The 26653-nt window shown below is 45.4% G+C and overlaps 1 protein-coding gene across 2 annotated transcripts in view; it reads right to left on the bottom strand.

Moving 5' to 3' along the window:
* The window catches only part of EBF4 (EBF family member 4), a 150835-nt gene that overhangs the window by 24011 nt on the left and 100171 nt on the right, over nucleotides 1-26653 (bottom strand). For both annotated transcript variants that reach the window (XM_060779466.2, XM_067468492.1), the window contains exons 10-12: nucleotides 24940-25073; nucleotides 23639-23765; nucleotides 14458-14546 (exon numbers count right to left, since the gene is read on the bottom strand). In XM_060779466.2, coding sequence (XP_060635449.2) covers nucleotides 14458-14546; nucleotides 23639-23765; nucleotides 24940-25073 — 350 coding nt within the window. The remainder of the gene's footprint in view (nucleotides 1-14457; nucleotides 14547-23638; nucleotides 23766-24939; nucleotides 25074-26653) is intronic.

The raw sequence follows: 26653 nt of genomic DNA, 5'->3' as shown, positions 1-26653 counted from the left end.
GGGGGTCCCTTCCAACCTCTAGATGCGCACAAACTGTGTCCCTTTTCCTTTCAATTGATTCCTCTCAAGGAGTCGGGATGGAAGCCTAAACAAAAGTAAATGCTTCTGGGTCTTTCTCCAGACTAAAGGAAGTATGAGGAGGATTTGCTAAAGACAGGGAGGGATCCTTGAAGGAGGACCGATGGCCCTCATCAGCCTTTCCTGCATTTAACTCCGTCTGCCAGATGTTGGAGCTTAACGGCACATGATGGATATCCAGTCCGTCACAAACCTTGGAGCAAATTTCCTCCTGGGTTTTTAACAAAGCCGATTGAAAACATCAATTACATGCTGTAGCCGTTGAGACACAGGGTGGTTTACAACTGACCAAAAAAAAGAGAACTGGAAACTTCGGTTCATTTTCCGAAAGTGGTGAAAGAAAAATGATGCAACATTGGGTTGTTGTAGGTTTTTTCGGGCTATATGGCCATGGTCTAGAGGCATTCTCTCCTGATGTTTCGCCTGCATCTATGGCAAGCATCCTCAGAGGTTGTGAGGTCTGTTGGAACTAGGAAAAAGGGTTTATATATCTGTGGAATGACAAGGGTGGGAAAATTTCAACAGAAAGGAGGAAACCATGAAAATGAACAAAATCTGGCTACCAGTATTCAAAAACTCTAAAATTACAACAGCAAAACAACAGAGAGGAAACAAACAAGGACATCTAATCACCTGTCAACAAAAGATTGCTCTAGGCACTGCCAGGCCATTATATGCTAATCAAGGTGGTCAGTTGAAACATTCACACCTAGCTCCAGCAGACAAGAGTCCTTTGTCCCACCCTGGTCATTCCACAGATATATAAACCATTTTTTCTAGTTCCAACAGACCTCCCTACCTCTGAGGATGCTTGCCATAGATGCAGGCGAAACGTCAGGAGAGAATGCCTATTCCGTCTTTCTTACCCCAAAGGGGACTCAAGGCGGAGCACAGCATATACACGGCAAACATTCAATGCCGGGACACAAATTCACATACACATCCATAAACATTAAAAAACATTTATCAAAATATTAAAATACACCATTTAAAACCGTCCTAGTCATTCGCATCAAATTTAATCGGCCTGCTCATCTTTCCTATTGCTGCTTTATTGCCCTGTCCCGAAAGCTTGGTCCCACAGCCAAGTTTTTACCATTCTTCTAAAGCAGTGCTTCTCAACCTGGGAGTCGGGACCTCTGTGGGGGTCACGAAGGGGTGTCAGAGGGGTCGCCCTAGACCATCAGAAAACATAGTATTTTCTGTTGGTCAAGGGGGTTCTGTGTGGGAAGTTTGTTCCAATTCTATCGTTCGTGAGGTTCAGAATGCTATTTCATTGTGGGTGAACTATAAATCCCAGCAACTACAACTCCCAAATGCTGAGGTCTATTTTCCCCAAACTCCACCAGTGTTCACATTTGGGGATATTGAGTATTTGTGCCAAGTTTAGTCCAGATTCATCATTGTTTGACTCCACAGTGCTCTCTGGATGTAGGTGAACTACGACTCCAAAAATTCAAGGTCAATGTCCACCAGACCCTCCCAGAATTTCCTCTTGGTCATGGGAGTTCTGTGTGCGAAGTTTGGTTCAACTCCATTGTTGGTGAACTTCAGAATACTCTTTGATTGTAGGTGAACTATAAATCCCAGCAACTACAATTCTCAAATGACAAAATCAATCCTCCCAACTCCACCAGTATTCACATTTGGGCATATCGGGTATTTGGGCCAAATTTGGTCTAGTGAATGAAAATACATCCTGCATAGCAGATATTTACATTACGATTCATAACAGTAGCAAAACTACAGTTATGAAGTAGCAATGAAAATAATGTTATGGTTGGGGGTCACCACAACATGAGGAACTGTATTAAGGGGTTATGGCATTAGGAAGGTTGAGAACCACTGTTCTAAAGGATAGGAGGGAAGGGGCCGACCTGATCTCACCAGGAAGGGAGTTCCATAGCCGGGGAGCAATCACCGAGAAGGCCCTGTCTCTCGTGCCTTTGACAATGGCGGAATGGAAAGCAGGGCCTCCCTGGAGGATCTTAATCTCTGTGATGGTTCATAGGGGGAGATGCATTCAGACAGGTAAATTGGGCCAAGGCCGTTTAGGGCTTGATAGGCAAAAGCCAGCACTTTGAATTGTGCCCAGTAGCAAACTGGCAGCCAGTGGAGCTGGCGTAACATGGGAGTTGCATTCTCCCTGTATGCCGCCCCAGTTATTAACCTGGCTGCCTCTCGTTGGACTATTTGAAGCTTCCGAGCAGTCTTCAAAGGCAACCCCACATAGAGTGTGTTGCAGTAGTCTATCCTAGATGTAACGAGAGCGTGGACCACCGTGGCCAAGCCTGACTTCCCAAGGTACGGGTGCAGCTGGTGCACAAGTTTTAATTGTGCGAACGCTCCCCTGGCCACCGCTGCCACCTGGGATTCCAGGCTCAGTGATGAGACCAGGAGGACCCCAAGCTGCCAACCTGTGCCTTCAAGGGGAGTGTGACCCCATCCAGCACAGGTTGCGACCCTATACCCTATTCGGATGGTGAAGACCTGGCTGTGGGACCAAGCCTTTGGGACAGTGCAATAAGGCAATAATAGAAAACCCAGAAGAGCCAGCATGGTGTTTTGAGATGGTTTTAAACAACTGGTTTTATAGTAGATGTAACTGATTTTAGTATTTGTCTATATTTATAGTTATTTCATGTTCCGACATGGAATGCTTGCCGTATACATGTTGTGCTCCGCCCTAAGTCCTCTTTGGGGTGAGAAGGGCAGAATAGACATGTTTTAAATAAATAAATAATACCATCCTATGCACAACCTTTGATTCTAAAGTGCTACCAATGGACAAAAATATCCAACTGTTTCCTGGGAATTGTAGTTTTTCAAGGCCTTTCGCCTTATCTTCCAACGAATGCCAAACAAAAACTCTGGGGATTCCATAGCCCTGAGCCACAGTATTAAACTGCTTTAATTCAACAGTGTAGATGCACCCAACGTTGACTTGATGGGAAATAACAGCGACAAGTCCCCGAAGGATTTGTGACCACTAAATGTGCAACATATTTAAAAGGCAATAACCAGTCCCTTCTCCAAACTTCTAGAAGAAATAATTTGCCTTTTTCTTGGCCAGAAAAAGGGGACAATTCATGGGAATTGGAGTAGAGAAGCCAAACCGACCTCAAGTGTTTCTCCACTAAATGCTCATTGGCATCTATGCACAATGTGCCTCCATGCCCATCCATGTGCAACACATGTCTATATCAATATTCCACACTGGGCAAAAAAAAAAGTCCAGCTGCTATTGCAAACTGACAACAAAAAAGTCAACATATTTTAAATATGCTGAAAAAAGAATGTCAAATTCAATGGATTGCCAAAAAGAACTACAAAGAGAGATGGGTAAGAAGGAATGGTTGCTTACCTGTAACCGTGTTTCTTCTAATGGTTATCTGTGAAATTTGCAGATATGGATGTGCGATTTCACAGAGACCATGAAGAAGAAGGAATGGCTGCTTACCTGTAACCATGTTTCTTCGAGTGCTCATCTGCGAAGTTTGCACATCCATATGTGCAATTTCACAGAAACCACGAAGAAGAAATAAAATTATTATTGCAATTATTATTGCAATTATTATTATTATTTAAATGGGTCCTAGAAGAAAACCCTTTCCAGCCTTGCTTTATAGAATGGGCACATCTCCATCTCAACATGGATGGGGCAACAGAAGAGAAGAGATGAGTTGTGTCCCTTCTGTTGTGTCGCCCATCGACTAGTTTGGAGTGAGGCGAATGTATGCATGCCTGAGCACATGATTACCATGTCTACCTGCTGTCAGTGCCAGAAAACACATGGGAGCGGAGGGGTAAAGCAGCAAGGGAAGCTCGGTTTCATCACAGCCCGGATACGACAGGTAGCTTAAGTATGATGAATGGCCGGCCGAGACGAGACCCGCTCTGAAGTCTCGGGGAAAGGAGGGAGGGGTGAAAGGCAGCTCCATAAAGGCAGAAGCTCACATCAGAACGGATATCGCTCTCCTGGGATGTGGGGAGTGGGATGGAAGGAGGTCTTCTGTCAAGGGTCTGGCACATTGCCCCCTGCATTTCTTAACGATGCCGTCATAGACTCACAGAAGAATTGGAAGAAACCCTAAAGGCCATCCAGCCCAGCCCTATTCTGCAAGGCAGGAGAACACAATCCAAGCCCTCCCTATAGATGGCCATCCAGCCTCTGCTGAAAATCCTCCAAAGACAGAGGCAGTCTATATTTCACTGGTGACCGTCAGGAAGCTCTTCCTAAGGCTCACATGGAATATCTTTTCATGCAATTTGCATCATTGGCTCCATTGCGTCCCAGTTTCTGGAGCATCAGACAACAAGTTTTTCCCTTTCTCCTCAATGGGACATCCTTCTAATATTTAAACATGGCCCTCATGTTCCCTTCTCTTCTGCAGGTTAAATACGCCCACCTTCCTAAGGTGTTTCTCATAATCAATGGTTTCCAGAGGGTTGTTGTAGGTTTTTCGGGCTATATGGCCATATTCTAGAGGCATTCTCTCCTGACGTTTCGCCTGCATCCGTGGCAAGCATCCTCAGAGATTGTGAGATCTGTTGGAACTAGGAAAAAGGGTTTATATATCTGTGGAATGACCAGGGTGGGACAAAGGACTCTTGTCTGTTGGAGCTAGGTGTGAATGTTTCAACTGACCACCTTGATTAGCGTTTGATGGCCTGGCAGTGCCTGGAGCAAACTTTTGTTGAGAGGTTATTAGATGTCCTTGTTTGTTTCCCCTCTGTTGTTGTGCTGTTGTAATTTTAGAGTTTTTTTTTAAATACTGGTAGCCAGATTTTGTTCATTTTTATGGTTTACTCCTTTCTGTTGAAATTGTCCACATGGTTCTTGTGGATTTCAATGGCTTCTCTGTGTAGTCTGGTTTCCAGACTTTTGACCATTTTGGTCACACTTTTCTGGACATGTTATATAGCCTGTCAATATCAACAGTGGAAAAGGCAACCGTCTGTGAGGCCGGTGGAGTCTCCAGCTGGATCTATACTGACATATAATCCTGATTATTATAACAGATAATAATAATAATAATAATAATAATAATAATACTCTATTCATTTCTATACTTCTTTTTCCCATGGGTGGGATTCAAAGCGGGAGACAATAATCCACAGTCTGCTTTGAACTGGATTATATGAGTCTCCATTGCAATATAATCCAGTTCAAAGCAGATAATCTGGGTTTTATATGGCAGTGTAGATCCAGCCTCCTTCTCGGGAGGTTTTTACGCAGAGGCTGGATGGCCATTTATTGGGAGGCCTTGGATTTTGTATCCCTGCCTGGCAGAATGGGGTACGTTCGGACAACTTACTTGTCTGAACGTATCTCCCTCTACGTTCCGCCTCGTAGTCTAAGATCTACCAGGGAGGCCCTGCTCTTGGTCCCATCAGCTGCACAAACGAATTCCACAGGTGGGGAGTCACCACCGAGAAGGCCCTGTCCCTTGTCCCCACCAGCTGCACAAATGCAGCTGGTGGGCACAAGGGACAGGGCCTTCTCGGTGGTGACTCCCCATCTATGGAATTCGCTCCCCAGTGAAATTAGATCGGCGTCCTCCCTCCTTTGTCTCAGAAGAAAACATGGTTGTTGAACCAGGCTTTTGGCCAATGGATATAACGGCACCTGAACAGTGAACTGGAAGAGACGGTTGTTATAATGGAAATGCCTTTATGATTGGATAACTAATATTGTTTAAATGTATTATATTGTATGACTTTATTTTGCATGTATAATTGTAATTATTGCGGCATCGAATTGTTAGCCACTCTCAGTCCCCTTGTGGGGGTGAGAAGAGCGGGGTAGAAATGCTGTAAATAATAAATAATAACTCGAACGGACTACAGATTGCCTGAGAATCTAGTGGAGTTTTCTTCCAACTGAGGCTGAATGGACATCTGTCAGGAAGGCTTGAATGGTGGATTTCTCTGTAGCAGAATTGGACTGTACTGGATGGCCTTTGGGGATCCCTAGAAGGCATGATCATCAAGTCTGCAGACGACACCAAATTGGGAGGGAGAGCCAAGACACCAGAGGACAGGAGCAGGATTCAAAACGATCTTGACAGATTAGAGAGATGAAGGGCCAAAACTAACAAAATGAAGTTCAAGAGGGACAAATGCAAGATACTCCACTTTGGCAGAAAAAACGAAATGCAAAGATACAGAATGGGGGATGCCTGGCTCGAGAGCAGTACGTGTGAAAAAGATATTGGAGTCCTCGTGGACAACAAGTTAAACATGAGCCAAGAATGTGATGTGGCGGCAAAAAGAGCCAATGGGATTTTGGCCTGCATCAATAGGAGCCTAGTGTCTAGATCTAGGGAAGTCCTGCTCCCCATGCTCTATTCCGCTTTGGTTAGACCACTTTACCTGGAATATTGTGTCCAATTCTGGGCACCACAATTCAAGAGAGATATTGACAAGCTGGAATGTGTCCAGAGGAGGGCGACTAAAATGATCAAGGGTCTGGAGAACAAGCCCTATGAGGAGCGGCTTAAGGAGCTGGGCAAGTTTAGCCTGAAGAAGAGAAGGTTGAGAGGAGATATGATAGCCATGTATAAATATGTGAGAGGAAGCCACAGGGAGGAGGAGGGAGCAAGCTTCCTTTCTGCTTCCCTGGAGACTGGAGAGAGCTGGAGAGCTATTCAGCAGTGGAACTCTCTGCCCCGGAGTGTGGTAGAGGCTCCTTCTTTGGAAGCTTTTAAACAGGCTGGATGGCCATCTGTCAGGGGTGATTTGAATGCAATATTCCTGCTTCTTGGCAGAATGGGGTTGGACTGGATGGCCCAGGAGGTCTCTTCCAACTCTTTGATTCTATGATTCTAATATTTAAACATGGCCTTCATGTTCCCTTCTCTTCTGCAGGTTAAACATGCCCACCTCCCTAAGGTGTTTCTCATAATCAGTGGTTTCCAGACTTTTGACCATTTTGGTCACCTTTTTCTCGACATGTTATATAGCCTGTCAATATCAACAGTGGAAAATGCAATGGATCTATACTGACATATAATCCAGATTATCATAACAGATAATAATATTAATAATAATAATACTGGGTTGTTGTAGGTTTTTTCGGGCTATATGGCCATGTTCTAGAGGAATTGTCTCCTGACGTTTCGCCTGCATCTATGGCAAGCATCCTCTGAGGATGCTTGCCATAGATGCAGGCGAAACGTCAGGAGAGAATGCCTCTAGACCATGGCCATATAGCCCGAAAAAAACCTACAACAACCCAGTGATTCCGGCCATGAAAGCCTTCGACAATACAATAATAATACTCTATTCATTTCTTTTTCCCATGGGTTGGATTCAAAGCGGCAGACAGTAATCCACAGTCTGCTTTGAACTGGATTATATGAGTCTCCATTGCAATACAATCCAGTTCAAAGCAGATAATCTGAGTTTTATATGGCAGTGTAGATCCAGCCTCCTTCTCTGGAGGTTTTTTACAGAGAGATGAGATGGCCATCTGTCAGGAGGCCTTGGATTTTGTATTCCTGCCTGGCAGAATGGGCTTAGACTGGATGTCCTTCCAACTCGAATGGACTACAGACTGCCTGAGAATCTAGTGCAGTTTTCTTCCAATTGAGGCTGAATGGACATCTGTTGGGAAGGCTTGAATGGTGGATTTCTCTGTAGCAGAATTGGACTGTACTGGATGGCCTTTGGAGATCCCTTGGGGTTTGTGGAGTCTCCTTCTCTGGAGGTTTTTTTCCAACAAAAGCTGAATGACCATCTGTCAGGAAGGTGTGGATTGCGGATTGCTGTGGAGCAGAAGAGAATCCCTTCCAACTTTCAGATTCTGACAAAATTTAGGCTTCAGGATTGCCAAAGGAGTGGAGGATTATGATAACTCTGGACCAAAGCATACAACTTTTCCTAATAGCCCCTGATCCGGCTGTAGCACCCCATTTTCAGAGCCAGGGGTCTGTTGTCGCCACGGCGGGCTTGTCATCCTGTGATAAATGGCTCCAATTTGGTGTGCGCTTCCTGCTGTCACTCTCCATCTGAGGTCCTCCCTTCTCCCCGGCATCTGTTCCCTGCCCAGAGGCATTAGCGACACTTCGGACAAGGACAGAGGAAGAAAACAGCCACCTCTCCAGTCCACTTGAAGGGTCTCCTTTGAGCCGGTGTTTGTACTTGCAGAGAGAGGCACGCAGGTGGAGAACTGACCCACTCCCAGCACCTGCGTCCCATCATTTCTGAAGTCTGTGGGATATAATAACTCTTGATGCACCTCTTGCATCAACTATAATATGTCTTAATACAAGATCCACATAGATTAGCATTTCTAGTTCCACCAAAAACATACCTCTGAAAGGATAAAAAAAGGGCAGGAAGAAATATTATTTTATTTATTTATTTATCACTAGCTGTAACCGCCACGCTTTGCTGTGGCCAAACTTCCCTCTTTCTCTCCTTCTTTCCCTCCTTCCTTCACTCCCTCTTTCCTCCCTTCCTTCCCATCTTTCCTTCTCTTTTTCCTTCCTTCTCTATCTCTTCTCTTCCTTTCCCCTTTTTCTTTCTCTTCTGCTGTCTCTCTTTTCTTCCTTCTTTCTTTCCTTCTTTCCTTCCCTCCCTCTTTCTCTACATCTTTCCCTCTTCCTTTGCTCCCTCTTTCCTTCCTTCTTTCCCTTTTTTCTTTCCTTATCTCCTTCCTTCCTTCTCTAACTTTCCTTCCTTCCCCCTTTTTTGTTCCCTCCCTCTTTCTCTCCTTCTTTCCCTCCTTCCTTTACTCCCTCCTTCCTTCCCATCTTTCCTTCTCTTCTTCCTTCCTTCTCTATCTCTTCTCTTCCTTTCCCCTTTTTCTTTCTCTTCTGCTGTCTCTCTTTTCTTCCTTCTCTCTTTCCTTCTTTCCTTCCCTCCCTCTTTCTCTACATCTTTCCCTCTTCCTTTGCTCCCTCTTTCCTTCCTTCTTTCCCTTTTTTCTTTCCTTATCTCCTTCCTTCCTTCTCTAACTTTCCTTCCTTCCCCCTTTTTCGTTCCCTCCCTCTTTCTCTCCTTCCTTTACTCCCTCCTTCCTTCCCATCTTTCCTTCTCTTCTTCCTTCCTTCTCTATCTCTTCTCTTCCTTTCCCCTTTTTCTTTCTCTTCTGCTGTCTCTCTTTTCTTCCTTCTTTCTTTCCTTCTTTCCTTCCCTCCCTCTTTCTCTACACCTTTCCCCCTTCCTTTGCTCCCTCTTTCCTTCCTTCTTTCCCTTTTTTCTTTCCTTATCTCCTTCCTTCCTTCTCTAACTTTCCTTCCTTCCCCCTTTTTGTTCCCTCCCTCTTTCTCTCCTTCCTTTACTCCCTCCTTCCTTCCCATCTTTCCTTCTCTTCTTCCTTCCTTCTCTATCTCTTTTCTTCCTTTCCCCCTTTTCTTTCTCTTCTGCTGTCTCTCTTTTCTCCCTTCTCTCTTTCCTTCTTTCCTTCCCTCCCTCTTTCTTTACATCTTTCCCTCTTCCTTTGCTCCCTCTTTCCTTCCTTCTTTCCCTTTTTTCTTTCCTTATCTCCTTCCTTCCTTCTCTAACTTTCCTTCCTTCCCCCTTTTTCGTTCCCTCCCTCTTTCTCTCCTTCCTTTACTCCCTCCTTCCTTCCCATCTTTCCTTCTCTTCTTCCTTCCTTCTCTATCTCTTCTCTTCCTTTCCCCTTTTTCTTTCTCTTCTGCTGTCTCTCTTTTCTTCCTTCTTTCTTTCCTTCTTTCCTTCCCTCCCTCTTTCTCTACATCTTTCCCCCTTCCTTTGCTCCCTCTTTCCTTCCTTCTTTCCCTTTTTTCTTTCCTTATCTCCTTCCTTCCTTCTCTAACTTTCCTTCCTTCCCCCTTTTTTGTTCCCTCCCTCTTTCTCTCCTTCTTTCCCTCCTTCCTTTACTCCCTCCTTCCTTCCCATCTTTCCTTCTCTTCTTCCTTCCTTCTCTATCTCTTCTCTTCCTTTCCCCTTTTTCTTTCTCTTCTGCTGTCTCTCTTTTCTCCCTTCTCTCTTTCCTTCTTTCCTTCCCTCCCTCTTTCTCTACATCTTTCCCCCTTCCTTTGCTCCCTCTTTCCTTCCTTCTTTCCCTTTTTTCTTTCCTTATCTCCTTCCTTCCTTCTCTAACTTTCCTTCCTTCCCCCTTTTTCGTTCCCTCCCTCTTTCTCTCCTTCCTTTACTCCCTCCTTCCTTCCCATCTTTCCTTCTCTTCTTCCTTCCTTCTCTATCTCTTTTCTTCCTTTCCCCCTTTTCTTTCTCTTCTGCTGTCTCTCTTTTCTCCCTTCTCTCTTTCCTTCTTTCCTTCCCTCCCTCTTTCTTTACATCTTTCCCTCTTCCTTTGCTCCCTCTTTCCTTCCTTCTTTCCCTTTTTTCTTTCCTTATCTCCTTCCTTCCTTCTCTAACTTTCCTTCCTTCCCCCTTTTTCGTTCCCTCCCTCTTTCTCTCCTTCCTTTACTCCCTCCTTCCTTCCCATCTTTCCTTCTCTTCTTCCTTCCTTCTCTATCTCTTCTCTTCCTTTCCCCTTTTTCTTTCTCTTCTGCTGTCTCTCTTTTCTTCCTTCTTTCTTTCCTTCTTTCCTTCCCTCCCTCTTTCTCTACATCTTTCCCCCTTCCTTTGCTCCCTCTTTCCTTCCTTCTTTCCCTTTTTTCTTTCCTTATCTCCTTCCTTCCTTCTCTAACTTTCCTTCCTTCCCCCTTTTTCGTTCCCTCCCTCTTTCTCTCCTTCCTTTACTCCCTCCTTCCTTCCCATCTTTCCTTCTCTTCTTCCTTCTTTCTCTATCTCTTTTCTTCCTTTCCCCCTTTTCTTTCTTTTCTGCTGTCTCTCTTTTCTCCCTTCTCTCTTTCCTTCTTTCCTTCCCTCCCTCTTTCTCTACATCTTTCCCTCTTCCTTTGCTCCCTCTTTCCTTCCTTCTTTCCCTTTTTTCTTTCCTTATCTCCTTCCTTCCTTCTCTAACTTTCCTTCCTTCCCCCTTTTTCGTTCCCTCCCTCTTTCTCTCCTTCCTTTACTCCCTCCTTCCTTCCCATCTTTCCTTCTCTTCTTCCTTCCTTCTCTATCTCTTCTCTTCCTTTCCCCTTTTTCTTTCTCTTCTGCTGTCTCTCTTTTCTTCCTTCTTTCTTTCCTTCTTTCCTTCCCTCCCTCTTTCTCTACACCTTTCCCCCTTCCTTTGCTCCCTCTTTCCTTCCTTCTTTCCCTTTTTTCTTTCCTTATCTCCTTCCTTCCTTCTCTAACTTTCCTTCCTTCCCCCTTTTTGTTCCCTCCCTCTTTCTCTCCTTCCTTTACTCCCTCCTTCCTTCCCATCTTTCCTTCTCTTCTTCCTTCCTTCTCTATCTCTTTTCTTCCTTTCCCCCTTTTCTTTCTCTTCTGCTGTCTCTCTTTTCTCCCTTCTCTCTTTCCTTCTTTCCTTCCCTCCCTCTTTCTTTACATCTTTCCCTCTTCCTTTGCTCCCTCTTTCCTTCCTTCTTTCCCTTTTTTCTTTCCTTATCTCCTTCCTTCCTTCTCTAACTTTCCTTCCTTCCCCCTTTTTCGTTCCCTCCCTCTTTCTCTCCTTCCTTTACTCCCTCCTTCCTTCCCATCTTTCCTTCTCTTCTTCCTTCCTTCTCTATCTCTTCTCTTCCTTTCCCCTTTTTCTTTCTCTTCTGCTGTCTCTCTTTTCTTCCTTCTTTCTTTCCTTCTTTCCTTCCCTCCCTCTTTCTCTACATCTTTCCCCCTTCCTTTGCTCCCTCTTTCCTTCCTTCTTTCCCTTTTTTCTTTCCTTATCTCCTTCCTTCCTTCTCTAACTTTCCTTCCTTCCCCCTTTTTTGTTCCCTCCCTCTTTCTCTCCTTCTTTCCCTCCTTCCTTTACTCCCTCCTTCCTTCCCATCTTTCCTTCTCTTCTTCCTTCCTTCTCTATCTCTTCTCTTCCTTTCCCCTTTTTCTTTCTCTTCTGCTGTCTCTCTTTTCTCCCTTCTCTCTTTCCTTCTTTCCTTCCCTCCCTCTTTCTCTACATCTTTCCCCCTTCCTTTGCTCCCTCTTTCCTTCCTTCTTTCCCTTTTTTCTTTCCTTATCTCCTTCCTTCCTTCTCTAACTTTCCTTCCTTCCCCCTTTTTGTTCCCTCCCTCTTTCTCTCCTTCCTTTACTCCCTCCTTCCTTCCCATCTTTCCTTCTCTTCTTCCTTCCTTCTCTATCTCTTTTCTTCCTTTCCCCCTTTTCTTTCTCTTCTGCTGTCTCTCTTTTCTCCCTTCTCTCTTTCCTTCTTTCCTTCCCTCCCTCTTTCTTTACATCTTTCCCTCTTCCTTTGCTCCCTCTTTCCTTCCTTCTTTCCCTTTTTTCTTTCCTTATCTCCTTCCTTCCTTCTCTAACTTTCCTTCCTTCCCCCTTTTTCGTTCCCTCCCTCTTTCTCTCCTTCCTTTACTCCCTCCTTCCTTCCCATCTTTCCTTCTCTTCTTCCTTCCTTCTCTATCTCTTCTCTTCCTTTCCCCTTTTTCTTTCTCTTCTGCTGTCTCTCTTTTCTTCCTTCTTTCTTTCCTTCTTTCCTTCCCTCCCTCTTTCTCTACATCTTTCCCCCTTCCTTTGCTCCCTCTTTCCTTCCTTCTTTCCCTTTTTTCTTTCCTTATCTCCTTCCTTCCTTCTCTAACTTTCCTTCCTTCCCCCTTTTTGTTCCCTCCCTCTTTCTCTCCTTCCTTTACTCCCTCCTTCCTTCCCATCTTTCCTTCTCTTCTTCCTTCCTTCTCTATCTCTTCTCTTCCTTTCCCCTTTTTCTTTCTCTTCTGCTGTCTCTCTTTTCTTCCTTCTCTCTTTCCTTCTTTACTTCCTTCCCTCTTTCTCTACATCTTCCCCCCTTCCTTTGCTCCCTCTTTCCTTCCTTCTTTCCCTTTTTTCTTTCCTTATCTCCTTCCTTCCTTCTCTATCTTTCCTTTCTTCCCTCTTTCCCCCCTCCCTTTCTCTCCTTTCTTCCTTCTCTGCATCTTTCCTTCCTTCCTTCTCTCTTTGCTTCCATACTTCCTTCTCCCTTTCCTTCTTTCTTTTCTTTTTCTTTCTCTCTCTTTCTTTATTTTTTCTCCCCTTCCCTCCCTCTTTCTTCCCTCTTTTCTGTATTGTCATTTAGCTTTTCGTCATTTAGCTTTTTGGGGCATTTTAAGTCCCTTCTGCTGTGTTTTTCAGTGTTTTTATGAGTGAAGGGCATACCTTGGGTTGTTAGGTGTCTTGTGTCCAAATTTGGTGACAATTCCCCCAGTGGTTTTTGAGTTCTGTTAATCCCACAAACGAACATTACATTTTTATTTATATAGATATCAGGAGCGAACCAAGCAGTTGTACTGTCTTTGAAAAAAGCCAAAAAACAAACTTTTGCAAACTTGGCATTCTATTAAATGTCCTTTGACTAGAAGCTGGCCACTTGGAGTGCCTCTGGTTTTGCTATAAGAAGGTCCTCCATTGTCCATGTGGCAGGGCTCAGGTTGCATTGTAGTAGGTAGTCTGTGGTTTGCTCTTCTCCACACTTCTTAAGATTGGCTCTGCATCTCGTGAAGCCAGGACATAGTTTGTTCAGCGCCTTCCAAGTTGCCTTGTCTTCTGTGTGCCCAGTGGGGAGTCTCTCATTTGGAATCAGCCATTGAGTGAGGTTCTTGGTTTGAGCCTGCCACTTTTGGACTCTTGCTTGCTGAGGTGTTCCTGTGAGTATCTCTGTAGATCTTAGGAAGTTGCATCTTGATTTAAGTCGTTGGAGTGCTGGCTGATATCCAAACAGGGGATGGGCCAGAGATGTCACTGCCTTATTTATTTATTTATTTATTTATTTACAGCTTTTATATTCCGCCCTTCTTCTCACCCTGCAGGGGACTCAGGGCGGATTACAGTGTACACATATATGGCAAACATTCAATGCCAATTTTTGACATACAAACATGTACAGACATACACAGAGGCTATTTAACTTTTTTCTGGCCGCCAGGGGAGCTGTCGCTTTCATGGTCCATCTGCGACGCTGATGAAGCACTTCCGCATTCCCCGCATGCTTCCCCGCCGGAATGCTTTGCTGGAGTCTTCTTTATGGCATCATAAATCAGTTAATTTAGCCTCCCCACACTTTAAGGTGGTACCTTATTTTCCTACTTGACAGTTGCAAAGGTCGACAACAGGCTACACACAATTGGTTGGAAACCCACTCCAACCCGGGCTGCCTTCCATGCAGCCATATAACCTAGAATATAACCTAGAATATCAAGGCAGATAATCCATCATGGATTATCCACCTTGAACTGGTTTATCTGAGTCCACACTGCCATATAATCCAGTTCAATGTGGATTTTATACAGCTGTGTGGAGGGGGTCGAAGTGGAACTTTACTGAGCCAGCTGCAAGCTTCTTTCTTGCAAAGCTCACCCTATTTCAGTTGCTGGGAGAAAACACAATGCGTGGTGAAATTTCTCAAAAGAGAATGGGAAATAACGCTACCTTTGGCAAGCGCTCGGGGTCTCCGGGGTGCCGAGGGATCACCTTCTGCAAACGCTGGAACCCGTAGTCAATGGTGGGCTCATTCAGGGCTGTGGGCAGAAAGAAAAAGACATGAGGATGCAATGGGAAACAACAAACTACCAAGAGAGTCCATTTGGGTGGCTTTTGCTTTAATATAAACACAGAGATACATATATATACACATATATAGGAGTCTAGTGTCTAGATCCAGGGGAATCATGCTCCCCATTCTGCCTTGGTCAGACCACACCTGGAATCACACTGTGTCCAGTTCTGGGCACCACAATTGAAGAGAGATGTTGAGAAGCTGGAATGTGTCCAGAGGAGGGCTTTGAAATGGTAGAACAGAAGCTCTAGGTGCCCTTACCACCTATTATAGGGAAAACCAGCTGATCCCTAACCCATCTAAAACACAGACATGTGCTTTTCACCTTAAGAACAGACAAGCACCCCGAGCTCTGAGGATTATTACCTGGGAAGGAATCCCTCTGGAGCATTGCAGTGCACACAAGTACCTGGGAGTCACTCTGGACCGTGCTCTGACCTACAAGAAGCACTACCTGAACATCAAGCAAAAAGTGGGTGCTAGAAACAATATCATTCAAAAGCTGACTGGCACAACCTGGGGATCACAACCAGACACAGTGAAGACATCTGCCCTTGCGTTATACTACTCTGCTGCTGAGTATGCATGCCCAGTGTGGAACACATCTCACCACGCTAAAACAGTGGATGTGGCTCTTAATGAGACATGCCACATTATCACAGGGTGTCTGCGCCCTACACCACTGGAGAAATTACACTGCCTAGCCGATATTGCACCACCTGACATCTGCCGGGAAGTAGCAGCCAATAGTGAAAGGACCAAGGCAGAGACATCTCCAGCTCATCCCTTGTTTGGCTATTAGCCAGCACGTCAACGACTTAAATCTAGAAATAGTTTTCTAAGATCTACAGAGACACTTGCTGGAACACCTCAGCAAGCGAGAGTCCAAAAGTGGCAGGCTCAAACCCAGAACCTCAATCAATGGCTGATAAAAAAATGAGAGACTCCCCCCTGGGCACACAGAAGACTGCGCAACTTGGAAGGCACTGAACAGACTGCGCTCTGGCACCACGAGATGCAGAGCCAACCTCAAGAAATGGGGCCACAAAGTGGAATCCTCGACCTGCGAGTGCGGAGAAGAGCAAACTACTGACCACCTGCTGCAATGCACCCTGAGCCCTGCCACATGCACCAGGGAGGACCTTCTTGCGGCAACCCCAGAGGCACTCCAAGGGGCCAGATACTGGTCAAAGGACATTTAATCAACTACCAAGCTTGCAAACTTTGTGTTTTGTCTGTCTGTTTGTTTGTTTAAAAATGCAATACAACTGTTTGGTTTGCTCCTGACACAATAAATAAAAATAAAGGGGGGATTTAATTTAGCCAACAAAGCTGAGCATTAGATGCAAGTAAATAGGGAAGTTTCCAATAATCTATGACTACAATATATTTATTATCGAAGGCTTTCATGGCCAGAATCACTGGGTTGTTGTAGGTTTTTTCAGGCTATATGGCCATGGTCTAGAAGCATTCTCTCCTGACGTTTTGCCTGCATCTATGGCAAGCATCCTCAGAGGTGGTGAGGTCTGTTGGAAGTAGGAAAATGGGTTTATATATCTGTGGAATGACCAGGGTGGGACAAAAGACACTTCTGCAGGAGTCTCAACCATGCAGCTGTGGACAAGTCTACGTAGGGACCACCACGTGCAGCAGCATTGCCCAGACACGAATCAAGGAACATGAAAGGCATTTCAGACTCCTTCAGCCAGAGAAGTCAGCCATAGCAGAGCACCTGATGAGCCAACCTGGACACAGCAGATTATTTGAGGACACAGAAATGCTGGACCACTCTCACAACCACCTTGTCAGACTACACAGAGAAGCCACTGAAATCCACAAGCATGTGGACAATTTCAACATGAAAATGAACAAAATCTGGCTACCCATATTAAAAAAAAACTCTAAAATTACAACAGCAAAACAACAGAGAGTAAACAATCAGGCACATCTAATCATCTCTCAACAAAAGATTCCCCCAGGCACTGTCAAGCCATCAAATGCTAATTAAGACAGTTGAAACCTTCACGCCTAACTCCAGCAGACAAGAGTCTTTTGTCCCACCCTGGTCATTCCACGGATATATAAACCCATTTTCCTACTTCCAACAGACCTCACGACCTCTGAGGATGCTTGCCATAGATGCAGGGGAAATGTCAGGAGAGAATGCCTCTAGACCAGAGGTTCTCAACCTTGCTAATGCTGTGACCCCTTAATGCAGTTCCATATGTTGTGGTGACCCCCAACCATATTATTGTTTTCATTGCTACTTGATACTTGTCATTTTACTACTGTCATAAATCGTAATGTAAATATCTGATATGCAGGATGGATTTTCATTCACTGCACTAAATTGAGCACAAATACCCAATATGTCCAAATGTGAATGCTAGTGGGGTTGGGGGGAGGATTGATTTTGTAATTTGGGAGTTGTAGTTGCTGGGATTTATAGTTCACTTATAATCAAAGAGCATTCTGAACTCCACCAGCGATGGATTTAAACCGAACTTGGCACACAGAACTCCCATGACCAACATAAAACACTGGAAGTGTTTGGTGGGCATTGACCTTGAGTTTGGGAGTTATAGTTCACCTATATGCAGAGGAGTGCTGTGGATTCATGCAATGATGAATCTGGACCAAACTTGGCACAAATAATATGCCCAAATGTGAACACTGGTGGAGTCTGGGGAAAATAGACCTTGACATTTGGCAGTTGTAGTTGTTGGGATTTATAGTTCACCTACAATCAAAGAGCATTCTGAACTCGACCCACAATAGAATTGGGTCAAATTTCTCACACAGAATCCCAATGACCAACAGAAAATACAATGTTTTCTGATGGTCTTTGGCGACCCTTTTGACACCCCCTCACGACCCCTTCAAGGGTCCTGACCCCCAGGTTGAGAAACTCTGCTCTAGACCATGGCCATATAGCCCGAAAAAACCTACAGCAACCCTACAATATATTTGATGGGAATGGTCCTGCATTTGCAAAACAGCTCTTGGTGGCCCCGGCAAAGCTGAAAAACACACCCGCTTGCCTCTTTTGCGTCCCCTTGCTTAATCTTGCATGACTCTGCGGTGACAAAATTGCCCGATCCCTCCCATCCGTCCTCATACGGCTTGCTTTCGATGGAGATAATGCTCATAATGACAAGAACTGTACACACAGAGGGAGGCATGCATGCTCCATTCTGCCTCTGATGCGCCTCCCTTGTCCAATACATCTCCATATCATCCAGCACAGAAAGCCAGGGTCCCCGCCCCCCCCCCCGCTTTCTCCATTTGCCCCCAAACCTGTCATTCATCTAAGAGGCACTCGCTCCCTCTCCCCCCCCCCACTCAAAAAAGCCTCCCCCCACCCCCAGATTGGCGTGCTTCATTACGGGGCTGAGATGAAGATAGATTGCCTGATTTAGCGTAAACATATGCTGCAATTCCAGTTCTGGGCACCAGTAATTGGTATTGATTTTCTACCGCTTGCCGCCCCCTGCTTCAATTCCCCCCCCTTACACTCCCCCCCCCCCCCATAAGCCTTTCACAGGCCAAAGCACACGGGATTAAGCATGGAATGGGAGTGTAGTGCGGATGGGGATAATGGCTATGAGGTTGTGCTCTCAGGCCAGCAAAAGAGCCAGCAGAGAAATACATATATCTATAGAAATAAAAACGTAATGCTCGTTTGTGGGATTAACATAACTCAAAAACCACTGGACGAATTGACACCAAATTTGGAGACAAGACACCTAACAACCCAATGTATGTCCTTCACTCAAAAAATTGATTTTGTCATTTGGGAGTTGTAGTTGCTGGGATTTGTAGTTCACCTACAATCAAAGAGCATTCTGAACTCCACCAATGATGGAATTGAACCAAACATGGCATACAGGACTCCCACGACCAACAGAAAACACTAGAAGGGTTTGGTGGGCATTGACCTTGAGTTTGGGAGTTGTAGTTCACCTACATCCAGAGAGCACTGTGGACTCAAACAAGGATGGATGTGGACCAATATGCCCAAATGTGAATACTGGTGGAATTTGGGGGAAACAGACCTTGACTTTTGCTCTCCCCTCCTGGCTTGGAGTCTCAGAAATAGCCCTCCTTGTCTGAGAAGCCAGCTTGGGAGTTGTAGTTCACCTAAATCCAGAGAACACTGTGGAATCAAACAATGATGGATCTGGACCAAACTTGGCACGAATGTTCCATATGCCCAACTAGGAACACAGATGGAGTTTGGGGGAAATAGACCTTGACATTTGGGAGTTGTCGTTACTGGGATTTATAGTTTTCCTACAATCAAAGAGGATTCTGAACCCCACGAACGACAGAATTGGGGCAAACTTTCCACACAGAACCTCCATGACAAACAGAAAAAACTTAAGGCCATCCAAACACTAACCAGGGATAAGTCTGCTTAGCTTTCAAAATCAGGTAGTTTACAAGCTCTGTGCTATATGGTGCCTCCAAGCTGCCTGTTGACAGGGCAGATCCATGACTGTCATAGACTTTCCTTAAATAAGGGATACTCCAAGGTGGTTTCATCAGTCTCTTATTCTGGAACTTGTATTTGTTGTCAGTCTCCCATAGAATCATAGAATCATAGAATCAAAGAGTTGGAAGAGACCTCATGGGCCATCCAGTCCAACCCCCTGCCAAGAAGCAGGAATATTGCATTCAAATCACCCCTGACAGATGGCCATCCAGCCTCTGCTTAAAAGCATCCAAAGAAGGAGCCTCCATCACACTCCGGAGCAGAGAGTTCCACTGCTGAACGGCTCTCACAGTCAGGAAGTTCTTCCTAATGTTCAGATGGAATCTCCTCTCTTGTAGTTTGAAGCCATTGTTCCATTGCATCCTAGTCTCCAAGGAAGCAGAAAACAAGCTTGCTCCCTCCTCCCTGTGGCTTCCTCTCACATAATTATACATGGCTATCATATCTCCTCTCAGCCTTCTCTTCTTCAGGCTAAACATGCCCAGTTCCCTAAGCCGCTCCTCATAGGGCTTGTTCTCCAGACCCTTGATCATTTTAGTCGCCCTCCTCTGGACACATTCCAGCTTGTCAATATCTCTCTTGAATTGTGGTGCCCAGAATTGGACACAATATTCCATCCAAGTACGAAACAGGACTGACCCAGCTTAGCTTCCAATACCAGATGGGAGCTGGTGTTTTTAGGGTACTTAAATTTTATTCTGTGTATAGAAGCCTATGGAATTTATAGGATTGGCATAAATCAACAGGTGACTTCAAGGCACATAAACATAGATGCCTTGAAGTCACCAGTCTGGTGACTTCAAGGCATCTATGTTTACGTGCCTTGAAGTCTCTTGTTGATTTATGCCAACCCTATTAATTCCATAGGTGATCCCATGAATTCCATAGGGTTGTCTTAAGCGAGGAAAATTCGGAGGTGCTTTGGCCAGTTCCTCTGAAAATGAGCCTCCATCCCCTGGGATGCATTGGTGGCCTCCCATCTAGGAACTAACCAGAGTGGTCCCTGCTTAGCTTCCAAGATCAGGCAGGAAGTTTGGATGAAAGCAACCTCGAGTTGGAAGAGACCTCCAGGGCCATCCAGTCCAACCCCTTTCTACCAGGCAGGAAGATGCAATCAAAACTTGTATTGTCGAAGGCTTTCATGGCCGGAATCACTAGGTTCTTGTGGGTTTTTTCGGGCTATAGATCCATGTTCTGGAGGCATTTCTCCTGACGTTTCGCCTGCATCTATGGCAAACATCCTCAGAGGTAGTGAGGACCTCACTACCTCTGAGGATGCTTGCCATAGATGCAGGCGAAACGTCAGGAGAAATGCCTCTAGAACATGGCTCTATAGCCCGAAAAAACCCACAAGAACAATCAAAGCTTTCCAACAGATGGCCATCAGGATACAAAAGTCCCAAGTCATTTACAGAGTTCTGAACCGTTATTACAAGAGATCAATCCTCTTTCTCATCCCTTCCTCCCCTTCCCTCAAAGTCCTCCCTTGCTGTGGGTCGATAGGTATAGATAATTCATGAATTGGAAATGGAGGGGGAAGAGGAAAGGAGGGGAGGAATCCCCCCCGGACCATTTGCACGGCAGAAGGATCACGCATCTTCCTCGTTCCTGCTCTCTGCTCCCCTGGGAACTAATGTATGTATGCATGTATGCAGGAGAGACGGCACACATCTTTCTCCGAACTCGCCTATTTCTCTTTCTTTCTCGTGTTCCCACTCTCCACCTCGATATACAGTATTTCTTCCTGGTAATTCTCTTCTCCTTAGTCCCCGTAGACCTCTAAACACCTTTGCAGAAGCATACGAAAAGCTCGGCCTGTCATTGAACATTGAGAAAACCAAAGTGCTCTTCCAGCAGTCACCAGCCTGTCCCTCTCCAATGCCAGAGATACAGCTTAATGGGGTAACATTAGAAAATGTTGAGCATTTCTGCTCCCTTGGCAGCCACCTCTCCACCAAAGTCGACATTGACACCGAAATACATCACCGCCTGAGCTCTCCGAGTGCAGCTTTTTTCCGAATGAAGCAGAGAGTGTTTGAGGACTGGGACATTCGTAGGGATACCAAGGTGCTTCTTTACAGAGCTATTGTCCTCCCAGCCCTGCTATACGCCTGCGAAACGTGGACTGTCTACAGACGTCACATGCAAATCCTGGAACGATTCCACCAGCGCTGCCTCCGGAAAATTCTGCAAATCTCTTGGGAAGACAAGCGGACAAACGTTAGCTTGTCTTCCCACCAGCATTGAAGCGATGATCCTCCGCCATCAACTCCGCTGGACTGGCCACGTTGTCCGGATGCCCAACCACCATCTCCCAAAGCAGTTACTCTATTCTGAACTCAAGAATATTGGGGGACAGGAAAAGAGATTTAAAGATGGGCTCAAAGCCAACCTTAAAAACTCTGACATAGACACTGAGAATTGGGAAGCCCTGGCCCTTGAGCGCTTCAGCTGGAGGTCAGCTGTGACCAGCAGTGCTGCAGAATTTGAAAAGGCACGAATGGAGGGTGAAAGAGAGAAACGTGCCAAGAGGAAGGCGCGTCAAGCCAACCCTGACCGAGACCGCCTTCCACCTGGAAACCGATGCCCTCACTGTGGGAGAAGATGCAGGTCAAGAATAGGCTCCACAGTCACCTACGGACCCACCAGAAAACTGATCCTGGAAGACTATCCTACTCAGCCAACGAGGGATCGCCTAAGTAAGTCCCTGTAGTCTAGTATGTTTCATGCAGTTTGGACTGGTGCATCCTGCATCAATAGAGCAAGGGACTGTTCTGGGTTTGAGTCAAAACCTGAACAGGTTCAGCACCTAAGATCCTCAGAACAATTGAACCACCTTGAATGGCTCTTTTACAGATTGGACTAAAACCCAGAAAGGACCGGACATGGGGGCCTCTACCAGCTACTACTGGCATGATGTTATTATTGTGCTTACAGTCTCATGATGGGCTACCATGAATCATAGAATCAAAGAGTTGGAAGAGACCTCCTGGGCCATCCAGTCCAACCCCATTCTGCCAAGAAGCAGGAAAATTGCATTCAAAGCACCCCCGACAGATGGCCATCCAGCCTCTGTTTAAAAGCTTCCAAAGAAGGAGCCTCCACCACACTCCGGGGCAGAGAGTTCCGCTGCTGAACAGCTCTCCCCGGCAGGAAGTTCTTCCTCATGTTCAGATGGAATCTCCTCTCTTGTAGTTTGAAGACATTGTTCCATTGGGTTGTTGTAGGTTTTTTCGGGCTATATGGCCATGTTCTAGAGGCGTTCTCTCCTGACGTTTCGCCTGCATCTATGGCAAGCATCCTCAGACGTAGTGAGGTCTGTTAGAACTAGGAAAAAGGGTTTATATATCTGTGGAATGACCAGGGTGGGACAAAGAACTCTTGTCTGTTGGAGCTAGGTGTGAATGTGTCAACTGACCACCTTGATTAGCATTTGATGGCCAATACATTGTTTCATTGCGTCCTAGTCTCCAGGGCAGCAGAAAACAAGCTTGCTCCCTCCTCCCTATGACTTCCCATCTCACGTATTTATACATGGCCCTCATCATGTCTCCTCTCAGCCTTCTCTTCTTCAAAGTAAACATGCCCAGCTCTTTCAGCCGCTCCTCATAGGGCTTGTTCTCCAGACCCTTGATCATTTTAGTCGCCCTCCTCTGGACACATTCCAGCTTGTCAACATCTCCCTTCAATTGTGGTGCAGATATGACAAGAAGTGGATGATGGGCTAGAAAAGCCAAATCCCCAAATCTAAAATTCCTATTTGGAAGACTATAATGCACTCTACATGGTGCTAACCTTGGAAACTGTTCGAAAACTTTAAATGACGCAAAATACTATGGTGAAAAATCTAACTGTGGTCAGTTACTGGGCGCATATAATTCAATTATGTAAAGAGCTTCACTGACGACTAGTTTGTTTTGGGTCACAATTCAAAGTGCTGGCTATGACCCATAAAGTGCTATAGGTTTTAAGTCCAGACTACCTGGAAGATCAAGAGTTGGAAGAGACCTCATGGGCCATCCAGTCCAACCCCATTCTGCCAAGAAGCAGGTGTATTGCATTCAAATCACCCCTGACAGATGGCCATCCAGCCTCTGTTTAAAAGCTTCCAAAGAAGGAGCCACCACCACACTCCGGGGCAGAGAGTTCCACTGCTGAACGGCTCTCACAGTCAGGAAGTTCTTCCTCATGTTCAGATGGAATCTCTTTTCTTGTAGTTTGAAGCCATTGTTCCAATGCGACCTAGTCTCCAGGGAAGCAGAAAACAAGCTTGCTCCCTCCTCCTCCCTGTGGCTTCCTCTCACATATTTATACATGGCTCTTATCATATCTCCTCTCAGCCTTCTCTTCTTCAGGCTAAACATGCCCAGCTCCTTAAGCCGCTCCTCATAGGGCTTGTTCTCCAGACCCTTGATCATTTTAGTTGCCCTCCTCTGGACACATTCCAGCTTGTCTATCTACCCTGGGTCCTCATCTGGGAGAAAGATGACACATAAACGAAGTCAATGCATGCATGTCTAAGTTCTAAGTGTACACACTCATGCACACACGTGTCGTACCGGTGTAGACGAAGCGTCCTGGGGCTCCTTTGCAGAATTGCTTGGATTTGTAGGACAACGTCACTTCCACGACGCCCGGGATGTGCCTCGGAGGAGTCTGGACGCGGATGGCGTGGGGTGTGATGAGCTGTCAAGAGAGTTGTTATTGTTATTATCACAAACAACAACAATTTGGACAAACAGGTGGAGGAAAACAGTTAAGTGGAAGCAAAGGAGATATTTCAAAAGGGGAAAAGGCAGCATGAAAGGGAAATCTTCCCTTCCCGTGGCAACTGTTTCCTCCTATTCCAACCACATCCCAGTTTGAGCTGTCCATTCCCATTGCTTTCAAGTCAATTATCAACTTCTACGGTCACAAGATGCTCTGAGGCTCCATCTACACTGTCATATAATGTAGTTTGAACTGCTTTATAGAGTCAGTGTAGAGACTCATATAATGCAGAATGGACGGCCTTGATCTGGGCTATATGAGTCTGCGATGCCATTTAATACTATGCAACATGATTTTTGTTCCTGTGTTATAAATGTCATTTCCTAATAGGTTCTATCATAAAAGTGTGGGAAAAGTTTATGAAACTGCAAAAACCCTTTGTCTTTGCAGGAGAGACATCCTGCAATAATAATAATAATAATAATAATAATAATAATAATAATAATGGGTTGTTGTAGGTTTTTCCGGGCTATATGGCCATGGTCTAGAGGCATTCTCTCACAGATCCTCAACCAATTCAACTTAGTTTGTGGCAGCCACAAAAACGAAGTTTCTGGAGTAGTGCAACTACACTCAAAGTAAGTATCACACAGTTAAACAGGAAATAATGCTTTGAAACCAGGAACACGATTTCTTTTTCTAATTTTGCTACATAGTGTAATCCAACTCAATCTGCATTATAATGGCAGTATAGATGGAGCTTTAGCCAAGGAATACAAGCGAGGCAATGGATATCTCTAGGCAGCATGGGAGACAGGGCCTTCTTGGAGGTGGCTCCAGAGTCTGAAAGCCCCTTCCTAGAGTTCAGCCTGGCATCCTCCTTGCTCTCCTTTCAGAGACCTTTTTAAATTTATAACATGCTTTGAGATGAGGACCTAGAGTTGGAAGAGACATGCCAAGGCAACCCAGTCCAAATACATTTTGCTGTGCTGGAAGACACAATCCAAACCCTCTGGACAGATGTTCATTCAGCCTCTGTTTGAAAACTCTACAACCCTCCATTGCTGCGTATTCCACTTCTGAATGGCTCTAGCCACTGGGAAACTCCTCCTCGTGCTTAGGTGGGATCTTTGCTTGGAAGTGGGCTCACCTCGCTCCAGACCAGCATGGTGCCAAAGACCACTTGCAGCCCGTCGAAGAAGTTGTCCCCGATGACAATGACGGTGGCCCCGCCGGTGGTCCAGCCTTCGCTGGGACTGATGGCTTTGATGCAAGGCGTTGCAGCTTTGGGAAGGAAGGGGAGAGACAAGGCATCAGGCTCAAAGCTATGGAATCCAGAGATTTGCAGTTTGGTGACACCCTAGAACTCTTTATATAAATCAGGAATGGGTCAACTTTGGCCATCCCTCCAGGTGTTTTGGGACTCCAACTCCCACAATTCCTAACAGCCGGTAGGCTGTTAGGAATTGTGGGAGTTGGAGTCCAAAACAACTGGAGGGACGGCCAAAGTTGGTCCATGCCTGGAAAGGTTTGCAAAAGCAGAACTCCTAGAGTATGGACTACAAGCCAAACATGGTGCCAGGACTTGTGATTACATACAAATAATACATATAGTGATTACATATGAATAATACGTTAAATTAGTTTTAAAAAAATTTGTTTAAAACTAAAAGTACAATAATAAAAAGGACAATAATACTGGCTGTCTAGCCTTATCTAGAAATGAATTCAGCGAACACAACACCATCGGAAGCCTATCCATAGTCCATTATCATCATTGTCATTGTCAATTTTCTACAAACTACCCAAAGGCCCGGTCCCATAACCACGTTTTCAATTTCCTCCTGAAGGTGAGGAGGGATGTTGTTGACCTGATTTCGCTGGGGAGCGAGTTCCACAGGCGGGGGGCCACCACCGAGAAGGCCTTGTCCCTTGTCCCCGCCAAGCATGTTTGCGCCAAAGGTGGGGATGAGAGCAGGGCCTCCCCAGAAGATCTAAAACTTCGAGGTGGGACGTAGAGGGAGATACGTTAGAACAGGTAAACTGGGCCTCCGGGGCAGAGAGTTCCACTGCTGAACGGCTCTCACAGTCAGGAAGTTCTTCCTCATGTTCAGATGGAATCTCTTCTCTTGTAGTTTGAAGCCATTGTTCCATTGCGTCCTAGTCTCCAGGGAAGGAGAAAACAAGCTTGCTCCCTCCTCCCTGTGGCTTTCCCTCACATATTTACACATGGCTATCATGTCTCCTCTCAGCCTTCTCTTATTCAGGCTAAACATGCCCAGCTCCTTAAGCCACTCCTCATAGGGCTTGTTCTCCAGACCCTTGAACATTTTAGTCACCCTCCTCTGGACACATTCCAGCTTGTCAATATCTCTCTTGAATTGTGGTGCCCAGAATTGGACACAATATTCCAGGTGTGGTCTAACCAAGGCGGAATAGAGGGGTAGCACTGCTTCTCTATTCCGCTTTGGCTAGACCACACCTGGAATATTGTGTCCAATTCTGGGCCTTATTCTGTGTTACTTACAAGGACTATGTAAGTTTGTTGCACTGCAAAACATGAAGGCGTTTCTTTGGCCTCTGGCCTCCTTTTTGTTAGCTATTCTCACACTCCTTCGAACTCTGGACTCCAAACGGTCAGCCTGATCTAAGGTTCCCATTTCGTCAAGGTTTATTGCCTCTGCTGATAAGTTTTTCTGTTCCTTTTCCTTCTTGCCTGTGTATCTTTTGCATGGGACCTGGCTAAAATCCGCTTCTGCGCAACAGATTTAATGCAATTTTGACACCAGTTTAGTTTCCATGGGTCAATACTATGGAATCATGGGAGTTGTACTTTTGCAAAGACTTTATTTAGCCTTCCCTGC

Source organism: Anolis sagrei, chromosome 5 (genome assembly GCF_037176765.1).
Source record: "Anolis sagrei isolate rAnoSag1 chromosome 5, rAnoSag1.mat, whole genome shotgun sequence".
Lineage (NCBI taxonomy): Eukaryota > Metazoa > Chordata > Lepidosauria > Squamata > Dactyloidae > Anolis > Anolis sagrei.
Note: the sequence above shows the minus strand (reverse complement) of the source record. Positions and strands in the feature narration are given on the sequence as shown.